This window comes from Nilaparvata lugens, chromosome 6 (genome assembly GCF_014356525.2).
Source record: "Nilaparvata lugens isolate BPH chromosome 6, ASM1435652v1, whole genome shotgun sequence".
Classification (NCBI taxonomy): domain Eukaryota; kingdom Metazoa; phylum Arthropoda; class Insecta; order Hemiptera; family Delphacidae; genus Nilaparvata; species Nilaparvata lugens.
The window spans coordinates 5334389-5357731 of NC_052509.1; the positions used below are offsets into that span (position 1 = coordinate 5334389).

The 23343-nt window shown below is 32.9% G+C and overlaps 1 protein-coding gene across 1 annotated transcript in view; it reads right to left on the minus strand.

The window, feature by feature from the left end:
* LOC111046381 (UDP-N-acetylglucosamine--peptide N-acetylglucosaminyltransferase 110 kDa subunit) overlaps nucleotides 1-23343 on the minus strand; it is a gene marked incomplete in the record, with an annotated part of 151924 nt that overhangs the window by 117789 nt on the left and 10792 nt on the right. Inside the window, 2 exon segments of the mRNA XM_039431334.1 lie at nucleotides 11999-12195; nucleotides 20385-20453. Coding sequence (XP_039287268.1) covers nucleotides 11999-12195; nucleotides 20385-20453 — 266 coding nt within the window.

Here is a 23343-nt window from a genome sequence, read left to right on the forward strand (position 1 = left end):
GACTGATAAAAATATGTATTTGAAATGGCTTCATGTTTGGCATTGACTGAGTTATATTTAATACCCAAAATTTTACTTTTGGGTGTGTGAGCTCGTTCGATAGGACTGTGAGTAAAGTCCGGCTGTTCTGGTGAAGGGGATAGATTTTGTTCTTGTTTTATAATACAGTTTTCCTGTCACAGTTCGGGCAGTTTAAAGAGAATTGTATTATTGAATAAGAGGGGATCTGAACCCACTTTATTAGATCAGTTATTTTGATTTTTAATTAATAATTAACGTCGCGTTTCAACCAGTGGATGCCAAATTGGGAAGCCATTTTCATAAAGGTAGGTGACTACTGAGTCATTGTTTTAAATTTTTCATAACCACAACAAATGAATTTTCACTAGCAGCAAAGCGAGTAGCCCTTGAAATATTCATAATTCAAAGCCCTCATAATAAAGCCCTTGAAATATTCATTTAATTTTGTTCATCTGATTATTATTATTTCTAATTATAATTATAATTTTGTACAAATAATTTATTGTTTTGTTTAAAATATCAAAAACCTGTACGATCTTTTCTTGTTTTTCATTTTCCCACCCTTACATATTCAGTGAAGGCACATAATTATTGCTTACATATTTGGTTGAGGCTTCTCCCGCCGTCCATATCGTGCTTACAATAGAAGAAGATGTCTAACATTCCACCCTTTACAGTATCCTCCTCACGTTTATCATTCTTCCTTCTCAATATCCATCATTCAACATTTTCCATCTTCTTCTATCAACACATCTATCCTAATTCTCCAACATTTTCACAGTATCCTCACAAATATCCATCATTCCACAACTCTAGAACATTCCATAAAAACCCTTTTCCTGAACTGAGCAACAAGAGATCGCAAAAAATGCCCCTCTAACATCAAACACAACTATTCACATCGTTACGCAACACTGGCCAATAACCGGCGAGACAGTTTTCATGAGTGAAAAGTCAGGCATTCAACCCCCCGGACAATAAAATAAAACTAAAACCCGCCCGTTCGTAGAGTGCCCTATCTTTATGCATGACTGCGCCGCCACTGAACTGCTTTTACACTGATAACAGTGCCAGTAAACACCATCAACACTATGGTGGTCAGATTCACGTTGAACTGTCAGCTTTGGTCAAATGGAAGGTATTGATGTTATTAACGAGGAATTCTGACTCAAGTGAGCACTCTACATTTCTACACTTTTTCCAATTGTATTTGAGAAAGTAACTTATCAATTGTATTAGAGAAGTCACTTGTAATTGAGAGAATGTCAGATGTAGATGAGAATATAGTGAGGTCCACGTTATAATGGCAGTGGATAAAGAAAGAAGAATAGCGATGCCGATTCTCTGTATTAATTAATTATATTTCTACACTGTCAAAAACATAATTGGCATCGTTGTGGACCTAGAAAGGGATATTACCACCGGTTTTGTCAAATGATAGACAAGGATAGCAAAACCAAAGTTGATCAAATACTGTCATTATAACGTGGACCTCACTATAGTCAATTGTATTTGGGAAGTCATCACATGTAATGGAGAGTATTGAATTGTATTTGAGAACCCGTCAAATGTAAATGAGAAGATACCACTTGAAAATAAGAAAATTTTCCAATTGACAAGTCGTGACTCTTCTGTAGCCTACAGTACAGGTTTTATTTGAGCAGGAAAGGATACTGTACTATGTATACATTATTCCAATTACTACCATAGGCTTTGCATGGGGGCAAATTAATTCAATGGTGAAAGTATTTCCCCTGTACTGTTTACGAATGATTAATGAGTATCATTTCTATGTATGTATTGGCAACGCAAATTTTGTTTCCAAACATTTTGTGAAATATTGAACTTTATGAAGATCAAATTCTCTATGTTTACGGCGCAACTGAACTTTATCATTAATCAATCTCTCGATCAAACAATTCGGCAATTCTTAAATGAATTTGGGGACTTGAAACGTTTTATTGCAATATTAAATATATTATTTTACATGAGTACAGTTATGAAGTACAGTTAAAAGTACTGGAAGCACTGGTTTTTTTTAAAATCATTTCCCAATTACAACTGACAACTTCTCAATTTCAAATCACATGTTCTCAAATTCAAATCGAGGGCTTAGGGTCACATGAGCGTATCTACAAAATGGCAATTTTCCAGTACAGCCTAAAAACTGAATCAAATATTAATTTTTCATTTTTCCTGCAATTTATAGAATTTCCATGACTAAAACATACAGTATTTAAATATGGTTCTTACTGCTTCATTATTATACAACTCATACAAAGAATAAACAAAATTTCATCGAACAAATTTAAATTGAAAAATTCACTCCTGACTTACGCTTTTGTGACACTAATATATTTCACAAATGGCTTTGTTAGGATGTTTTCTTGCTCATTATTCCATGCTACTCCTGAAGTGATATTACTTGAAAAAAAAAACAATAAATAATATTTAAATATACAAAAAATAATCAAATAAAGAAAAATAATATTTTTTTGGCAAGCTGAAAGATATTACTATCATTTTATTTTTATTACTGAAATAATCAACCTACTGCATTTTTTAAATAATTTTATCATTTAATTACAGCCTACTACTAAACAAACAAATAAAATGAAAATGAGGCGATAATAAATTATTGAATCATATTAGATAAAAATACTACGAAATTGTCAAAAAACCACAGATTTATTGATAGTTAGAAAGACCGGTTTCGGTTATTACACCATTGTCAATCTGATAAACTCTGATGAGTTTATGAGTTGATGGATGAGTTAAAAAGACCAGTTTCGGTTATTACACCATTGACAATGACAATGGTGTAATCCGTGTAATAACCGAAACCGGTCTTTCTAACTATCAATAAATCTGTGTTTTTTGACAATTTTGTAGTATTTTTATTTAATATGAATAATTACCACAATATCAACTTCTAAACTACACAAAAAGTTATTGAATCATAATAATGATGTAATGAATTCTTCTTTATTTGAACATCTAAAAAACTATCTAAAATCTCAATGAATTTGATTTTTTCCAATGAATTCTTTCAATGGTAAATGATATTCTGTAAGCTATAGTGCAATCGAATCTTAATACCATAAACCTACTATTTTTCAAATTTCGTGAAAATCGTTAGAGCCGTTTTCGAGATCCGTTGAACATAAATAACCAGATATAAAAAATATAAACAGATCTACAGAAATTGCTCGCTTAATATAATTGGATAGTGAGGTCCACGTTATAATGGCAGTGTTTGATTAGCAATGGTATTGCTATCCTTGTCTATCATTCAGCAAAGCGGATAGCGCTATCTCTGTTGCCAGATCGTCTTTCAACAATGTAAATTTATAAAAATAAAATATAAATATAAATATAAATATAAATATAAATATAAATATAAATATAAATATAAATATAAAAAACCACAGATTTATTGATAGTTAGAAAGACCGGTTTCGGTTATTACACCATTGTCAATCTGATAAACTCTGATGAGTTTATGAGTTGATGGATGAGTTAAAAAGACCAGTTTCGGTTATTACACCATTGACAATGACAATGGTGTAATCCGTGTAATAACCGAAACCGGTCTTTCTAACTATCAATAAATCTGTGGTTTTTTGGCAATTTTGTAGTATTTTATTTAATATGAATAATTACCACAATATCAACTTCTAAACTACACAAAAAGTTATTGAATCATAATAATAATGTAATGAATTCTTCTTTATTTGAACATCTAAAAAACTATCTAAAATCTCAATGAATTTGATTTTTTCCAATGAATTCTTTCAATGGTAAATGATATTCTGTAAGCTATAGTGCAATCGAATCTTAATATCATAAACCTACTATTTTTCAAATTTCGTGTAAATCGTTAGAGCCGTTTTCGAGATCCGTTGAACATAAATAACCAGATATAAAAAATATAAACAGATCTACAGAAATTGCTCGCTTAATATAATTGGATAGTGAGGCCCACGTTATAATGGCAGTGTTTGATTAGCAATGGTATTGCTATCCTTGTCTATCATTCAACAAAGCGGATAGCGCTATCTCTGTTGCCAGATCGTCTTTCAACAATGTAAATTAATAATTAATAAAATATTTCAATTATGTAAATTCATTATAAAATTATAGAAAAATATAATTTCTTGCTTGATAAAATATAACTGATTATTTTAAATGAGAATGAACAGTTAATATTACCATCAATAAACGTTTATCAGCTACCGTCCATTGAAGGCAAGCCGAGGATCAGCAACGTTGATCACCTATAAAACGTTGATCACCTATAAAACGCATTATTTGATTTCGATTTTTGTGGAGAGTAGACAGTAAACTTGTTTGTAATATTTTTATTACACTGTCTTGTGGAAAGTGAAGTACAGTACACAACTGTCTTTTAAAAACGAAAACTTCAATACCAGAAAGAAACCTATAATAGCAAAAATTCATTCTCAAATGGTATGCATAATTTATCAAATTGAAGTGAAACTAGAAGAGAATATAAATTACAAACTGGAGAAAACGAGAAGAGTAATTCAGGAGTAAAAGAAAACCAAAACGAAGTTAGGAAGGCAGATTGAAAGCTCCAGCATCAAAAATTCATACAAGAATCACAACTTCCAACACTTATGGCCTGAGTAACTCCAAAAAGATTTTTATGAAAAACAGAAGGTGATGGAGAAAATAATAATATAGGATGAGAGAGAATGAAGAGAAGAGAGAATTGAGTCGAGAGAGAGTTGAAGACTGTTGACACGTCAGATGTGCTCTTATTGATTTTCTCATACTCCATTGCAGCCTCCCTCCCCTACCTACATTTACACCCCCTCCCTCAAATACTTGCGTCCTATTGGTTGCTAAGCAACCACCACCAGTTACATCTCTGCTCTGCCACTCTCTTCTTTCTCTCACACTTCTTCTCTTTCTATTTATACTTTCTTATCTTCTTGGAGTTACTACTTCACTTCTTTCACAAAGTTAACATCACCTCACTAACTTTTCTTCATTCTTTTATTGGCTACCAACTCCTTTTTCCTAAACCTACTATATTCCTCCTACTATTCATATTCTTATCCATTTTCTGTTATCTCTTTTCATCCTCCCATCAGATTCTGAATCTTCTTTTCTAATCCTTCATTTTTCTATGAATCATTTCACTATTCTTCCATCCTATTTTACCATTTTTTATCATAATTTTTGTTAATTATTATTCATCTCTTCATTTGTTTATTTTCTGCTTCAAATCCATCTTCTCTCCATTAAATCTCTAATTACGCTTCTCATAGATTTTCCACTTACATCCATTCCTCCGGATACTTCAAATTCTCATTCTTAAAATTATTTCTTTGCTTTCTCTTTCTTACACTTCTTCTACATTTTGTAGTAAGTAGGTTGTAATAAATAAGTCCAATGTAAGTTGTATTGAATGAATATTAAATACCTTTTGAGTTTGAAATTTTATTTATTTGCCATAAACAAAATACAAAAAAGCTTAAAAAAAATTAAAATATTTTACAATACAAATTGTTTGTTTGACAAACACCTCTGACTAATCTTCTTCCAGCTTTGATTTTTTTTCTCAATCTCTCGTTCTTCTTCTCTAACTTCTTGTTTTCCTCGTAATCTTTTCATGAAACCTAATTCATCTTCTACTTACACTTATCCTTTTCTTTTCATTTCCCCTTTTCTATCCGCACATTCCCCTTTACTATCATAATTTTCCCTTTTCTCTTCCAAGTTTTCTTTTTTTCTTCTCCTTGTTCTTCTTCTTCTACTTATTCTTCTTCTTCTTCTACTACTTCTTATTCTTCTTCTTCTTCTTATTCTTCTTCTTCTTCCCTTGACTTCTCTCTTTTTATTTCTACACTTTACATTCTTCCCTTTTCTCCTCAATCTCCTCCAAATTCTTCTTCTTCTTCGAATTCTCCCTTTTTCTTTCTACACTTTGAATTCTTCCTCTCTTCTCCTCAATCTCCTACAAATTCTTCTTCTTCTTCCTCTTCCTCCATCATCTCACCACCCTTCTCAAACTTCTTCCTACAAATTCTTCTTCTCCCTCCTCCTCCTCCATCTCACCACCCTTCTCAAACTTCTACCTATCTCCTTCACCCCCTTCATTTTCCATTTCCCCTACCACAAACCTACTTCCTGATTTCACATTTCCCTCCCACCCTTCTACAACATGAAGATCCACACTGAGATAGAATCACGATCCATCTCTCAATATTCAAAGGCTAAATACCACGCCATCTACCTCCATACCTCCATACCACCAGGCTGTATGCGCCAGAAAACATCTCACCGCATTTAACCCCCTCCACTCGTCCCGTACCCCTATTTAACCCCCCCCCCCCACACCCCAAACAAATCCTACCAGCAAACACTTGTTCGACGGGCTTTGAAAGAGAAGACTTCAAATCACATGGAATGTCTTCTATCGGTAGATAAAGTTCTGCTACCGTTTTCCCATCTCTCTCACTCTACTGGTATAAAGCCTTGCTAGCTTATCCCCTCTCTCTCTCACTCTTACTGGCATGAAGCTCTACTGCCGTATATTTCCCTCTCTCTCACTCTGCCGGCATTTGTATCTGCTACCGTTTTCCCATTTCTCTCACTCTGCTGGCATGAAGCTCTATTACCGTCTATTTCCCTCTCTCTCTCAATTATAATTTAGGTTTCGTTATTTTTTTTCTCCATTGTTTATTATTTTTGTATTTAAATAATATTTATTCACCTTGTTTGTAATATTGTATATTTTTTTTCTAAATTTGATTTGTTTAATCTAGTAATTATTTAGTGTTGTATTGGAGGGTTGAGTGTAAGAGAGGGCCGGCTGCGCCCTAATTCCGCCCTCCTAGGTAAAAATAAAGGCAGCTATTCTATTCTCTCTCTGTACCTTGACTTTTGCATTTTTCATCATTATTCTTGCTCAATATTATTGTAGAACTCATCAGTTTAATATGATTCACCATGTCATTTTACCGCTACTGGTATTTATTTTTAACGCTAGAACGTAATTTGAATTATGTTTTGTTAAACACATGAATAAAGGAATCTGAATCTCTCTCTCTCTCTCTCTCTCTCTCTCTAATTATTCAATAATTATTTTCTTAGTCTATATTATGTAAATTCATCTATAATTTTGCTGTATTGTAAGCTATTGTATATAAGTGTCAAACAATCAATCTCTCTCTCTTTTGGTAGAGAGTTAGTGGGAAAGATACTTCGAATATTCTTTCCGAAGAATGGACATTGATATGTCCAAACCTCCGCCAATTTATGTAGATGCATAACAATATCATCTATTTTATCTACAGTTATTACAAATTGCTTTTTAACATATCATATACAGCTCAATAATTATTTTCTTAATTTATATTATGTAAATTCATCTATAATTTTGCTGTATTGTAAGCTATTGTACATAATTGTATAAGCCAGTATATATTGTAATCTACATAAATAAAGTACTCAATCAATCAATCAATCTCTCTCTCTTTTGGTAGAGAGTTAGTGGGAAGGATACTTCGAATATTCTTTCCGAAGAATGGACATTGATATGTCCAAAGCTCCGCCAATTTATGTAGATGCATAACAATATTATCTATTTTATCTATAGTTATTACAAATCGCTTTTTAACATATCATATACAGCTCAATAATTATTTTCTCAGTCTATATTATGTGAATTCATCTATAATTTTTCTGTATTGTAAGCTATTGTATATAAGTGTATAAGCCAGTATGTATTGTAATCTACATAAATAAAGTACTCAATCAATCAATCACTCTGCCGGCATTAATATCTGCTACCGTATCCCATCTCTCTCACTATTCTGCCATGAAGCTCTGCTAACGTCTATTCCCATCTCTTTCACTCTACTGGCATAAAGCTCTCTTGAAAGAGAAGACTTCACATGGATGTCTTCTATCGGTAGATAAAGTTCTGCTACCGTTTTCCCAACTCTTTCACTCTACTGGCATAAATCCTTGCTACCGTCTATCCCTTCTCTCTCTCACTCTGCCGACATAAAGCTCTACTACCGTCTATTCCCCTCTCCCTCAATCTGCCAGCATGAAGCTCTGCTACCGTCTATTCCCCTCTCCCTCAATCTGCCGGCATAAAGCTCTGCTACCGTCTATTCCTCTCTCTTACTCTCACTGCAGACAGGCTTAACTCAACCACAACTTCACTCAGAAAAGATGAAGTCTTCTATTAAATGCTTCTCTTCAACTCCTTGAGCTTAAATACCGTGTTATATCACATTGAGTGCGTGCTTACATGAATGGATGTATGCTATAATGGTACCTACAGTACACTGAGATGAGATGGAAGGAGACAAAATAATATTTGAATGGTTATTATGGGAAGAGAGAGAGTGTTGGAAATACTAATCATAGATAGGATTGGACACAATAATTAGGTTTATAATATTAATATTGATTTGATTGAATTTGTTTTTTAAAAATAACAATACAATAATAGTAAAATAGAATTAAGTTTGTTTTGAATGTAAAAGACTGAGAAATTGTCAAAAACCACTGATTTATTGATAATTAGAAAGACCGGTTTCGGTTATTACACCATTGTCAATCTCTGATAAAGACCGACACCGGCCTTTCTTATTATCAATAAATCAGTGGTTTTTGACAATTTCTCAGTCTTTTTCATTCAATATGAATAATTACCACAATATCAACTTCTCAACTACACAAAAAGATTAAGTTTGTTTTTTTCGGTTCTTTTTCAAAATTATTTCTTTAATATGTGAATCTTTTCTATCTTATTCAAGTGATAATGATGTATAATACCTGTTCTATTTTTGGTTTTGAAGCATCTGTTCTATTTTTGGTTTTGAAGCATCTAAATTTTAAAATCTACTTTGTGAACATATTTAAGGACTGAAAATTTTGTGAAGTGAAGAACTGAGGCCCGGTTGCACAACAGCCGGTTAAATTTGAACCGTGATTAATTTCACAAGAACCAATCAGAGAAGGCCTTCTTGATAAGACGGTTTCTCTGATTGGTTCTCTTGAAACTAATCACGGTTCAAATTTAACCGGCTGTTGTGCAACCAGCACTCAACCTATTTCGGACTATGTGTAACCCTATCTAAAGTTTGGAGAGAAATAGCACAAGTTAACCTCATTTTTTTCTCTCCCTATAATTTTGATGATGTATTGTATGATTGAATAAAGAATAAAGAGTTGAAAGTAGTGATGATATGACATTGCATTTTTCCGATTAGTATAGATGTGTAGCAGCTGTATGGAATCTAGGAAAGCTTAGCTAAACATTATTAATAGGGGGACGTGGATGAAGATTATAGTATATTACGCTACACGCATAGAAAGTTAGTGTTTACGGTATGAGGATAGTTTTCCGCCCGGGAACAATTTTGCATAATCTGATTGATTTTTTGCTTTGGAACACTTCTTCACATTGAGACCAGTAGCTGCGATGTCATGGCTACTCATTTAAATAAGGTTAGGATTAAGAAGAAGTTAGTTGAAGATTAGATTTGGAAAAGGTTGGGGGTTAGGTGTTAGGTTTTTGCGTATAAATGGCAATATACTATTCTAGTATTATATGACGTCACCGCGTCTCGGCTCGATTGGAGAAAGTGCTCACCTCGTCTACGAAACATTTCTGTATAATCTTAAAATATTGCCCCTGTCTTTTTCTTCGACTTTACACTCAAACCTTCCCCCCCCCCAAACTTAAAGAGTTAGTTCTCCCCGAAGGTAGAATTTTTTTATTATTTTTTTTTTTTTGGTAATTCTAGTTTTCTAATATAAATTTTACATCATAATTTTCTCATAATAATTTTATCTCCGAAATGAGTATTCTAATGATTCCATTATTTTCCGTTTCTTTTTATTATTCATTTGAAAATAAACAAATCATAGAAATGATTGGCACAAAATGTTTCCTTTTGATAAATAATAGAATCGTGGTTGCGCACAAACGTTCATCACATTTGACCGCCGCAAAATTACGTCACCAAAAGCAATGAAAGGAGAATCAATTAATAGAACGTATAATAATTCTATCATGAACTTGAAAATAACATTGACTTGATTCACTAGACTAGACTAAGGATAGACTAGACTATACTCATACAAGCGCGACTCAAGTCGCAGATAATCCAGACTCTCAGACCTCACGACTTGAGCCGCTAGTCTTGCTCTAGTAGTCGTTCGACTTTTACTCTGTAATTATCGACTCATTTTTTTCAAGCTTTTTTGTGATGGTGAAGTTGATAATAATTGTGTAATTCTGGGGAATTTTCCAAACGACTTAATAATCGAACGTATGCTCGTTGATGTTTAAGCTGGCCCTCTCCAATTCTTAAACTCACTTTATAGAAAATACTCGATACTAAGGTTACTTGTCGAAAATCATATGGAGTCACCGAGCACCTGAGTCCCTCGGTTTCAGATATTATCCTTGAAATGCAAAATTTCCAAAAAACCTTGTATATAAGTCGACGCGCAATTTAAAAAGGAACATACCTGTCAAATTTCATGAAAATCTATTACCGCGTTTCGCCGTAAATGCGCAGCATATAAACATTAAGAGAAATGCCAAACCGTCGACTTGAATCTTAGACCTCACTTCGCTCGGTCAATTACAGTGTTACCGGAATGTGAAACCGTTAAAATATTGGTAAGTTAACCGAAAAACTTAATCGTGATTAAAAACTAATCGATCTTTGTGGAACAGAAATGAATCCGTGAAACTAACGCTGATTTGTTAATCAGCGTTAATGTCCATATTTAACAGACTTCGCTCGGTCAATTACAGTGTTTCCGGATTGTGAAACCGTTAAAATCTTGGTTAGTTAACCGGAAAACTTAATCGTGATTAGAAATTAACCGATCTTTGTGGAACAGAAATGAATCCGTAAAACTAACGCTCATTAAACAGCGTTAATGTCCATATTTAACAGACGTACGTGCAACTGGCCATCCGAGGCTTAATTTTTTAACAGAAATGAATCCGTAAAACTAACACTGATTTGTTAATCAGCGTTAATGTTCATATTCAACAGACGTACCGTGCAACTGGCCATTTGAGGCTTCATTTTTATTAAATTGATTAATTTAATCAAATTATGTAGCGTATTAGGGCTAAAAAATATCCATGATACACCTTCTGAGCTGTCTTTATAGTGGATGCAGTCCTCACAGTTCTCAGTGCAAAAAGTGCATCAATTGTAGACAGCTCAAGTGTAGAGCTGTTTTATGAGATAAACACTTGGAAAAACTCATAAAACAGCTCTATCATGCACTTTTTGCACTGAGAACTGTGAGGACTGCATCCACTATAAAGACAGCTCAGAAGGTGTATCATGGATATTTTTTAGCCCTAATACGCTACAGCATCTTCTTTTGGGGAATAGTAAAAATAATTTATATAAAATATTTAAGATGCAAAAGAAAGCTGTTCGTGTTTTGGAGGGCTTGCGGCCATCCAATTCATGTAGGCCCATTTTTAGAAAATACAGGTTTCTCACAGTCCCAGCATTGCACTTCCTTGAGACTGTAAATTTTGTCTTCAGAAATTCAGAGAGATTTGAAGGAAATGTAGTTTGCCATGGCTATAGCACAAGAGCAAAAAGTTCAGCTGTATATCAGTACCCCGCTCACAGACTGACACTTTTGGAAAAAGGACCATATTATTCGGGACTGAAGCTCTTCAATTGTCTACCTGAAAGAATACGGTTATGTGGTAGTCATAGGCTTTTCTTGTCTTCAATTACTAATGTACTTGTGGAAGCGTGTCCCTATACAATGGAGGAATGTTGTGGTGCCTTCATACTTTGAGTTTATTCAGATGCATACACTTTGCATAGAAAAATGTTCATGACATGTTACATGCCACTTGAGCTCTGCTCAGATTTGTGGCTTCACGTAACAAATGACAATAATAATAATAATTATTTAAAACTTTTCAACTCACCGATCAAAGATACGAGCCTCCTTCAGAACGTTGCCGAGATTGATGTAAGCGTCGAGGAAGTTTGGATCCAACGCCACGGCCTTCTCGAAATGATGAATGGCCAACCAGATCTCGCCCTGGGCGTTAAACACGCATCCCAGGTTGCTCCAGGCCACCGCAAAATCAGGCCTCGTCTCGATCGCTTTCAGGTAGCACGACTACGAACGACCCCAAAAGGACAAGGACAAGGACAGGGAGAAAGAGCAGGAAAAGGACAAAAGAAAACACAGATTAGTGAACAAGTTCGCACATCTACAATAGAACGAGTCTCATCTCCCATACGCGCAACACATGCCAGCGTGAAATCCACTTTAAACTGTCAACATTGTTTCATTGGATGTTTAGCATTATGGTATCGAGTTATAAATGTAGTATGTTGCATATGATACAAGTAATGCTGAGAATTTTGAGTGAATTTCACTATATATATAGAGATAGATAGAGAAAGGGTCGCGCAGCAGTTGGGGAAGGTTGGTGTTGATCGATGTTTGGAAAGAGAAATAAAACATCGACCAAATAACGTCGACAATTTTGCTTTCGGCTTCCTATGAAGGTACGAAATTTCGAGAAATTACAATAAATTCAGTACTGTATAATGATTACTTTGTAATTGATTGATGTTCAATAAATTGATACAAATACAATTGATTAATGTTCAATAAATTGATACAAAAACAATATACAATTCTGGTTTTACAAGTACAATGATTATTAATGAACTCCTAGTAAAATAGAAAATGAAGAGTTGTTTTGTCAGTGTAACTGAATAACAAATCAATAATTCAACTTGAACTAAATAATACAGAATTCATGTAATTTGAAACATTAGGTTATTGAATTAACATTAAACATTGGATAAGTTTATGTTCAAGTGCACGTCAGATCATGCATGAGCCGACAAACAAAATCTGGAAAGAACCATTGAAACACGTTGTGAGCAATTTCTGTTGCTGCTCAACAGACAAGAGTGTAAGTGTTCCTATAGCTCTTTCCAGATTTTGTGTCTCATTTGCGCGCGTGGTCATGCATGAACACACGTGCACTTGCACATATACGCATGTAATGTGATCATACCCTTACATTACGGTTTCTGTAATTTTGTTCATTATAAGCTGTACAACTTATAGAGTTGTATAAAAGCTCTTCGATAATCTATGGATTACCATGAACTTTGAAGAGGTATATGGTAAAATATACTTTATGTTTTTCAAATTGATACTTTTCAATTTTCGCACAAATAAAGCAAAATTGTCGACGCGTTCGCGCTCGCAGTAGAATAGTCGCGCAGAGAATTTCGCAATCAACCAGACAAGTGAATTTGTTACTAACTGAACTTTTCAGAAAAATTACTATAGCAATTTTTTGGTATACACTTTCAATTTTCATTCATATATGAATAGATGTGTAGGTTTCATATATAATAACATCACGACAGTACAAGGATACTGTATAGTATACTCAATTCAAATTGATGTAAAGTGATTATAAGATGTAAATTCATTATAAATTATAATTATATTGATTATAAAATTTGTAAATCCATACAATGATGTATAAAAGACACATTTTTAGTGATTGATACTCTGTAAAAAGTGTATGCTACATGATACAAGCAGCAGCAGCAGCATAAATACATAAATAATACAGTTTTGAATTTTATAATGGAGAAATTTTCCATTTGTACCAGAAGAATATAATATATTCTATATTATAGCCAATGTATTTCTATCAATACCGAATGCGCAGAGTATTCATGCCACAAAAAAATGGAATTAATTTACTATCAACTTCTCCAGTCGCTGCTGTAGAGTATTCATGCCACAAAATTGAATTTACGCTCAATTTTTCGTTGAAAAAATTGACGCTGTTGTAAAATTGTATCAAATTCACTTGTCAAGTTTCGCCGCAAATACATTTTTGGCCAGTGCTAACCATCAGCTGATGGCTATTCACTGACCAAAACCTAGCTTTCAAAATTTCGCGCCAATTTCGCAATCTACGCCAAGCGTACAGGAGAGGAAACCATGCAACGCTGCAGTGTTACACAACCTAAAAATCATAAACGGTTAATTAGACAAACAGGCCAGTCTCCTCTAGATTAATAGATTTTTATTTAAATTGTATTTCGAATGAATATAATTTGGATTCGATAAATAACATGAAATATACATTACTTTGATAGAATTTCCAATGAATTTAATATTAATAACAAAATCTATATCAACACTATGTTTAAAAATGTGTAAAATAAATAGATGTATGGTAAATTTAAGACTAATTGAACAACAAGTATAACTGGGTTTGGAGAAGTATAGTTTTTTGGATTTGGATGGTGAATGAAACTCAGTGAGCAGAAATTTTTCTACTAATACGAGAAAGATAATTATTTTAGAGTTCAAATGATAAACTTCTTTCAAACATGAATGATACCCTTCGTTCTCGAATGAAAATACAGTGAAGTCAAAATAGCACCAGTTATTGTTTTATGCAATCTATTTTAAAACGTTTCATTTTTTATTGATTCATAAAAGTTATAGTTGATTTTTAAATAACAATTTATAAACAACTCGTATAAAATTTACTACTAATAGCTTCTTAAATAATGTTTATGGGGAGTTATTGAACATTTAAAATGTAAATAAACAATATATGTATTAATATTCGCTTATTCCATCTTCAAATTATATAATACATACGTAAAGAGATATTTATGATTTTGTATTATTATTTTCTTATTTTTAAGTTAACACTTGTATTTTGTTTAAATTTATTGTTCATCATATTTGTTTGCTCTTTACTTGTGATTGTTTTTTTTTTAAATGGCGAAATAAATGATTTGATTTGAAATGATGATTTTTCTAATTGCAAGACGTTTATATGAAAGAATCATAATAATAATCATCCTTTACTATTCACCAACTACAATTCGAACTGCTAATCTACTGATAACTAAAAATAGTTTTAAGCGTGTCGAGTAACTGAGTTACTCTTTCAGTGACTTGAATAGTATTACATTTCATTACACGTTAAGAAAGGAGAGCTGATTTACAAATTACTATCACAAATTTACTAAAAAATGGGATCTTATATGTTTTTATGAGAATCAACAATTTACACCGTGTTAATTGAATTTTCCATTGAAAAATGAATAAAATGGGGAGACAATAATTAGGAGAGAATGGTCCCCACGAGTTATAAAACTATATCCCCGTCAGATATTTGAAAACTATAACCCGCCAGATATTTGAAAACTTCAACCCCGTCAGATATTTACTCCTTTCTCTTATTTGTAACCCAGCGTGACACGGTCTCAGAGCCATCCTTCCTCATTATAAATAAGTTATCTTTCTTTATTTTACTTATTTTTTAAAGAAATATTCATTTACTTTGTAATTATTATAAAAAATATTTTGTGATTGCAAAAGTGTTGTCCATGGAACTATCCTCCACATGCAGACGATTGGTCTTTGTGGGGGAATTCCGTGTACTATATGTATCTAGCTTGCTATTTTTGTAAAGTACCTATGTTGTAAAGAAGGAATACGTTTATTGAAATACGTTTATTGAATCATTGAGAATTATTGAATAGAGATTATTTGAATTTGATTTGAAAACTTTAACCCCGTCAGATATTTAAATAACTATAACCCCGTCAGATAAGATCTTCAATCTTTTTCTATTAAAATTGACAATATACAGAGTGTTCAGTAATTGAGTATCCCATTTAAAAAATTAATAAAATTGGGGAGTAAATAATTGAAAAGGGAGACTGGCCTCAGCTAGCTGTACTTTACCTGATGCGTTGTCAGTTATCGCTAACATAATGAACACACCCGGGAGGGAGCGGGCGTTGACACGTGACCTCCGAACCACACACAACCTGAGAGGAGAGCTAATTCAGATAGACGTGGGAGAGACGGAAAACAATAAAAAAAACTATTAATTAGTATAAATTTGCGATGCGACATGTGACAATTTCATAGTAGAGTAGCAGCTGGATGTGTTCAGAAAATACCAAACTTTGTTTTGTGACAAAAAATTGGATTTTAGTTTGTAGATACTGCAGAGAATATTGTTGTCTACAGAAAAAAATGCTCTGTATATATTGTAAAAATTGGGAAATAAATTGATTCATTATTATTAATACAGATTTGTTTTTGCAGGCTATGGTGGGCTATATAGCCAGCTGTAAAAGAACTGAGATTGAAGAATAATTTTAATTGGAACTATACGGCAAAATAGAACAGGACTCTGACTAAACATTTTTGAGAGTTATTATAGTGTTTGTATTCAAATATTATAATGACATTGTTGGCAAGTAATACCAAATTGTTTGGTATTTTTTCAACGCAATCCAATTAATACAAACAAGACTGAAACATTATCTTGATGCTGCAAAATAACCTTCACCAATTAGGCGTTCTACTTGCTACAATGATATCATCCTCTGTACTGATATTTAGAAAAACAAATAAATCTTAATACAGAAAATATTCAAAGAAGTACCTATAATTCCTAAATAAAATCCTATTATATTAAGCGAGTGATTTCTGTATATCTGTTTATATTTTTATATCTGGTTATTTATGTACATCGGATCTCGAAAACGGCTCTAACGATTTTCACAAAATTTGGAACATAGTAAGTTTATAATATAAAAATTCGATTGCACTAGGTCTCACCCTTGGGAAAACTCGCTGAACGACATTAAAATGAGAATTTATCCTTGGCTGAAACAGCTGAGACACTTTCGTCGTATGTGGATAGTAAAAAGTGAGCGAGTGATTCTGTGGAAAATCGAAATATCGCATCCCCAAAATTCATAAGCTGACGTATAGCCAGCTGTAAAATATAAACACGATCATTTTAGAGAATTGTGTTCTGTTTATCAATAAATAAAAATAACGAGCGAAGCTCGGTGCCCCGATATTTTACTTTATGAGGAAATGTACGCTAACAATGCATTGAGAGAATGAAAGGTTGAAAGATTTTAACATAAACAATTTAATACATATAATTGGGGACCAATAATATCAACTGTCACTATCACCCTTCAAAATAAATATGGTGGTATCGTAAAGAAACATGATTATATTGATATAATTTTTTCTATCCATAATTGGAACTATTGAAAATAAAATGTCACCCTAGTTTAGTTAGTAACAGATTGAACGAAATATACATATATTTTCACTGTTCACGACAATAAAATGTCAATCACAGGATTAATATCATAATTGCTGAGTGTATTTATCATATCATATTTAGGATGTATTCGTTTATTCATCTTTTAATAAAGAATATATAAGGTTATTATAATATTTGATAGCATTTAAAAGAAGTTCAATGCAATATTTTGAATACAATTGCAATACTAATGTGATGTCTAATAGTTTGTATCTTTAGAAAGATTATATTCATAGATAGTCTTTAGTGATATCATTGTAGCAGACCCAATAACTAATAATGATGCATTATACTACAAGCAGCTTCCAAAATTTGTTTTATGTATAACTATCAAGTAATAAAAATGAATGTTAAAATTTATGAACTTCCCATGAAATGAATTGATAAAAACAGCCCCATTTTTTAGAATGAGCTACAAAAATATCATCGTTCATAAATTGTATTTTTCGTAAATGTAACAAAAATCAAAATAACACGAAAATTTATCAATATATTAAAACCGTAGATATTTGGGAAAAAAAGAAAAAAAAATCTTTCACGTAATATTGTTAGTAGGCTTTATGATTGAATTACAATTATGATCTCAAAAAGTGATAAAACTTAAAAAATAACGTAAGTGCAAGATGTTCATGATATTTAACTCCAAAAATATGAAACGTACCTTTTTCATTGTGAGGAAGATTTTCTTATGAAAATAATCAACACTTTCTATGTTTAATGTATCAGTAATAAACTGTGACCAAAACATTTAGGTTACGATCTTTGCAATCAAAAGAATCTCTACAGATTACTAATAAATCTGAAAATGAAAAATAATGGTTCTCATTAACGGTACGATAATACGATTCCATGAACAATTCCATTTTAATTGATGAGTTTTCCATGAAAAGTATTCAATAACAGTTTCTAAAACTGATCAATTATCTCCAGAATTCAATAACTAGACATTCATTTTAGAGTTGTGTAGATGTATTTGTTTGAAATATCTTTAAAAATTATATTCTTTAGTGATTCCATGTGATCATAATACGTATATTTAAAATTTTGCGACAATTTTTAATCTCATATAACTTGGAAATCCTTCCCTAAATCGGTGTTGATTTCATCAAATTATTTGTAAATTAACAAACTGCTTTCAAAAATACACGCCACACAAAAAATAAAATCAACTGAACATATCACACACCTTTGAAAGTAAAAAAATACAATTCTACCGACCTGCTGATTCATCATCTCTATTTTTCAAAAGAAAAATTAACATTTAATTGTAAGTAAGTTTATAAGTATCATGTTTCTTCATCAATATCTTGTTATATTAAACATAAAACAAGATATTGAATATTATTGTAACATGAAAATTGGCTTTATAATAATCCACCATTTGATAGATCCGTTTGTCGGAGATCTACTTCCCATTTTGAACAGCCTCTAGGAAAATACCTGCCAAGCATTGGTTGCAATGCTTTATTCAATGCTAATACATTTTTCAATGCTCTAAAAAATCAGCAGATCGGTCATAAATTGTTGGGACGCGCGAAAGGAATATGTGGAAATGAGCTAACATTTTTAGAGCATTTTCAAAAACTAGATCTTTATTTCAGAAATACTACATACTGTCCATTCTCTGTAATCCATGATGAGCCAGGCTATATTATTAGATATGATTACAAAACTGTCAAAGTTCGAATTATCAAGATCGTATCATGTTTATATAAACGTTTATATTAGATGAACAGAGCTACAAATACTGAAAATTTATTGTTAACTATATGACTGTGAGATTTAAACAAATATAGCAGTTTTCTCCACTCAAAAAATGTTAACTTTTTTCCATGGGAAGTCAAAAAATGAAAAAAAAAACAGCGCAAGCAACAAGGAATGTTTCCAATCAAGAAAAAAATTTGGTTCAACTATTTGTGGAGAAAAAATATTTCAAAAATGATTATATGATATCATTTCAAGCAGTTAGATCGTACTCCATCAATATTTGAAAAACGGAATATAGCAGCTTTTCAACTGGTTCGAGAAAAATAAAAATACTTTTATGTGTGAATATCTCCACTGTAATTGATTTGAGCAATAGAAAATTGCAGAGTAAATTGTAAAAATGATATATATTTTACAAAATATATGTATAAACATTTATTCAAGTGGGCATTTGGCAAAGAAACTAATATTTCGTTCAAAAGTCAAAAATCGTTTAAACCACTACTTTGAAAGCAATTTCAAAAAAGAAAACATTCCTTGTTATAATTGACCTACAATGTCAATTCAACAAAAGTAATACTTAACAGTAAGGGTAAATACAATAGAAGAGAGTGAGAGGGTAGGAGCAGCAAGGATATGGAGTAGAAAGGAGATGGAGAATTTATCACTTGGCTTGAAAAACCAAATAACAAAACTTGTGAACTCAAGTTGATCTACTTCCTCCCACACTAATTGAGCCACAAAGAGTTTTGCCATTTATTTAAAAAGAACAAGAATAAGTTAATTTATTGAAAGGTCAGCATTCTCATTTACCGTAAAAGATTCTCTGTCATAAATGAGAAACAAAATCCTCCAAATAAAAGTAAATCAAGTTGTTGAGCTTCAAAGTGAAGCAGATAAATTGCAATGAATTAATTTATTAGAAAAGTAGAGAGATAGTAGATAGAACTAAGGAATCAAAATGTAGCTATCTTCAACTTTAATGAAAACAACACAGTCCTTTTTTCATACAGTGTAATGTGTATTCTTACAGGAGCTGCAATAAAAACTAATGACGAAAAATTGATATCTTCAAACTTTTACGCAACTTTCTGCTGAGTTTTGTTTGAGTTGAACTAATAATTTATCAAGTCTATTGAACTAATAATTTAAGATAGAAGTTGTTGAAGCCAATTAATGACTAACAAGTTCAAGTTTATTCAAAGTTTCAATCTGCAAGAAACTGTCAAACTTCTAGAAAGCAAAACTTTGCAAAATCAATTCCTTTGAAACTTTTGGCAAAACTTTTTGCGATTACACCAGGACGCAATTTTTGAAAGCAGTTTTCCACCAGCCAATTAGCGTTAATTGGGAAAGTTTGAATTTGGCGCCACTTGAGACAGACAATCTACACAACTCGGTTTGCGACAGGCATGCGCGCGCATACGTTACGAGACACAGATTACGTAATTACCTTGGCTTCGTCGAGGCGGCCCAAGGCCTTCAAAAGATTACCCAGGTCACTGCGGACGCAGTACAGCTCCTAAAACAGAAATTGCTTGGTCAGAAAAAGTGATCGATGGTTGAAATTGATAAGACTAGAGCCCGATTGCACAAAAGCATGTTAAATTTCAATCGTGAATAAACGCGGAGAAGAATTCTTTTAAAAGGAGGCTTCTCTAATTGGTTCTCGTGGCCTTTTAATCACAGTTAAAACAATATCCTGTTAAAGTTTAATCATTATTAAATGCAGAGAAGGTTTCTGTGAAAAGGAGGCTTTACTGATTGGTTCTCGTGGCATTTAATCAAAGTTTAAACAAAATCCTGTTAGAGTTTAATCATTATTAAATGCAGAGAAGGTTTCTGTGAAAAGGAGGCTTCTCTGATTGGTTCTCGTGGCATTTAATCAAAGTTTAAACAAAATCCTGTTAGAGTTTAATCATTATTAAATGCAGAGAAGCTTTCTGTGAAAAGCAGTATTCTCTGATTGGTTCTCGTGGCATTTAATCACAGTTAAAACAAAATCATGTTAAAGTTTAATCATTATTAAATGCAGAGGTTTCTAAGAAAAGGAGGCTTCTCTGATTGGTTCTCGTGGCATTTAATCAGACTTTAAACAAAATCCTGTTAGAGTTTAATCATAATCAAATGCTGAGAATATTTATTTGAAAAATAAACTTCTCTGATTGGTTCTCATGCCTTTAATCACGGTTAAAATTCAACAGGCTTTTGTGCAACAGGACCTAGTTCTACTAGCATAATAAATTGTAAGAAAACACAAAATACACATTTTGATAGTAAGCCTATGTGCTAACGCCTTGAAGTTCCCATAAAACATATCCTAAAAAAATGTCTGTTTTCGTTTAAATTATAGTTTCCTTTATAACCCTTAGCCCCCCTGCACACAGGAACAATAGTCGCATCCACTAGTAGCCGTCAGTAAAGGTCCCTATTTGGTCAAAACACAACCATACAAGGACAAAAGACGTGTCCACAAGTGGCAGCTAGTAACAGCAGTGTGTTTCTAGCACTGTTCAGTACAACATCTTCAGAAAAAATCTAAACTAATTTGGAAACTAATAAAAATGGAGACAGTCACAAATACCGTGAAAACAAAGTATCCGAAAGCTATTAATGGAGTTCAAATCGGTTCAATTGTTGACATACCAGATATGATAAATGAGTACTTTATAAATGCTACCAATGAAATTCCTCAATCTAACTTATCTTCCAAGTCCTTACTGTTAAATGTTATGTCTGTAGGCGCCACATTGGAGAAATTCCCTGAATTTACAGAGGACGAGGTTTCTTCAGATATGAACAATATTAAAAGCAAAATGTCGAGTGGAATGGATGATATTCCAAGCTGTATATTAAAGGAGTGTTTTGATCCAATAAGAAGTGTAATAACGAAGCTTATCAATCTATCGTTCAGCTCAGGAACATTTCCCTGTCAATTAAAAGTGGGCAAAGTTATTCCCATCCATAAAAAAGGATCCACTACAGAAGTGAGTAATTTTCGACCAATATCAGTCACGAGCTCATTTTCCAAGTTGCATGAGAAATTGGCTATAACTACCATTTCAAAACACCTTGAAGTTAACAGAATTCTCTCCTCAAGCAAATTCGGGTTTCGACGTGGAAAGTCAACTATTGATGCCATTAATAACTTTTTATGCCGAATATACAAGTCACTGGATGCTGAAAAAAAGGCTTTGGGTTTCTTTATCGATTTAAAACGGGCTTTTGATAGTATTGATCATGATATTTTGATAGAAAAGATGCAAAATTATGGATTTAAAGGCTCAGCATTAGAATGGTTGAAATCATTTACCACTGATAGAGTGCAGGTTGTAGAAATTGAGGACAGAAAACAAAAAGTAGTGAATCATAAATACAGGTCGAAAATTTGCCAGATAAGAAGGGGAGTACCACAGGGAACAGTCCTCGGTCCGATATTGTTCTCATTGTATATAAATGACTTACCAAGTAATGTTCCTCTTGCCAGTAGCGTTCTATTTGCAGATGATGCGAACTTTCTTATTGTTCAGAATGATCTGCAGCAATTGCTGAGGCAGGGAGAGCGCGTCACAGAAAGCATCGAGAATTGGTGTAAGGCAAATAAACTGAAAGTCAATGTCGAGAAAACCTGTTTTATGGATTTTCTATTAGTAAGTCCAACCGCCCGGAATTCTCTAATTCACTAAATTTCAAGTTGGATTCAAAATAAATCAAATCTACAGGTGCTTGTGGTTTTCTAGGAATCGAGGTTGACTCAGGATTGAGGTGGAATTACCATGTGGACGAGGTCGTGAAGCGACTTAGTAGGGCAACATTTGCGATATCAAGATTAACGACGAGTCTGAACAAGAAAGTAGTATTCTCGGCTTATTATGGTTACTTTCAACCGCTACTGACCTACGGCTTGATCTTCTGGGGCTCATCAACTGGATTTGTCAGAGTGTTCAAGGCACAGAAGCGAGTGGTCAGGATGATGCTGGGGAAACCTCCCAGAACCCCTTGCAGGCCACTGTTCCAAAGTGCAAGAATTATAGTTTCCTTACAACCCTTAGCCCTCATGCACACAGGAACAATAGTGGCATCCACTAGTAGCCGTCAGTAATGGTCCCTATTTGGTCAAAAGACGTGTCCACTAGTGGTAGCTAGTAACAACAGTGTGTTTTCAACACTGTTCAGTAAAACATCGTCTGAAAATTGATGTGTTCGATGAAAAATATGAACCGGCTATTTCTCTATTTCATTTGTTTCAGTTTATTGATCCAATTTATAAAACTCGATATTCCTCAATGTTTGGGCAAGATAGTATGATAAATCACAAACAGATTGAGGGTATAGTTTGATATAGTTATGTCTTTCTTATTTGTTCTTTGATTGTATTATTATTTTTAATCTGATTTTCGTGTGTTTTGTTC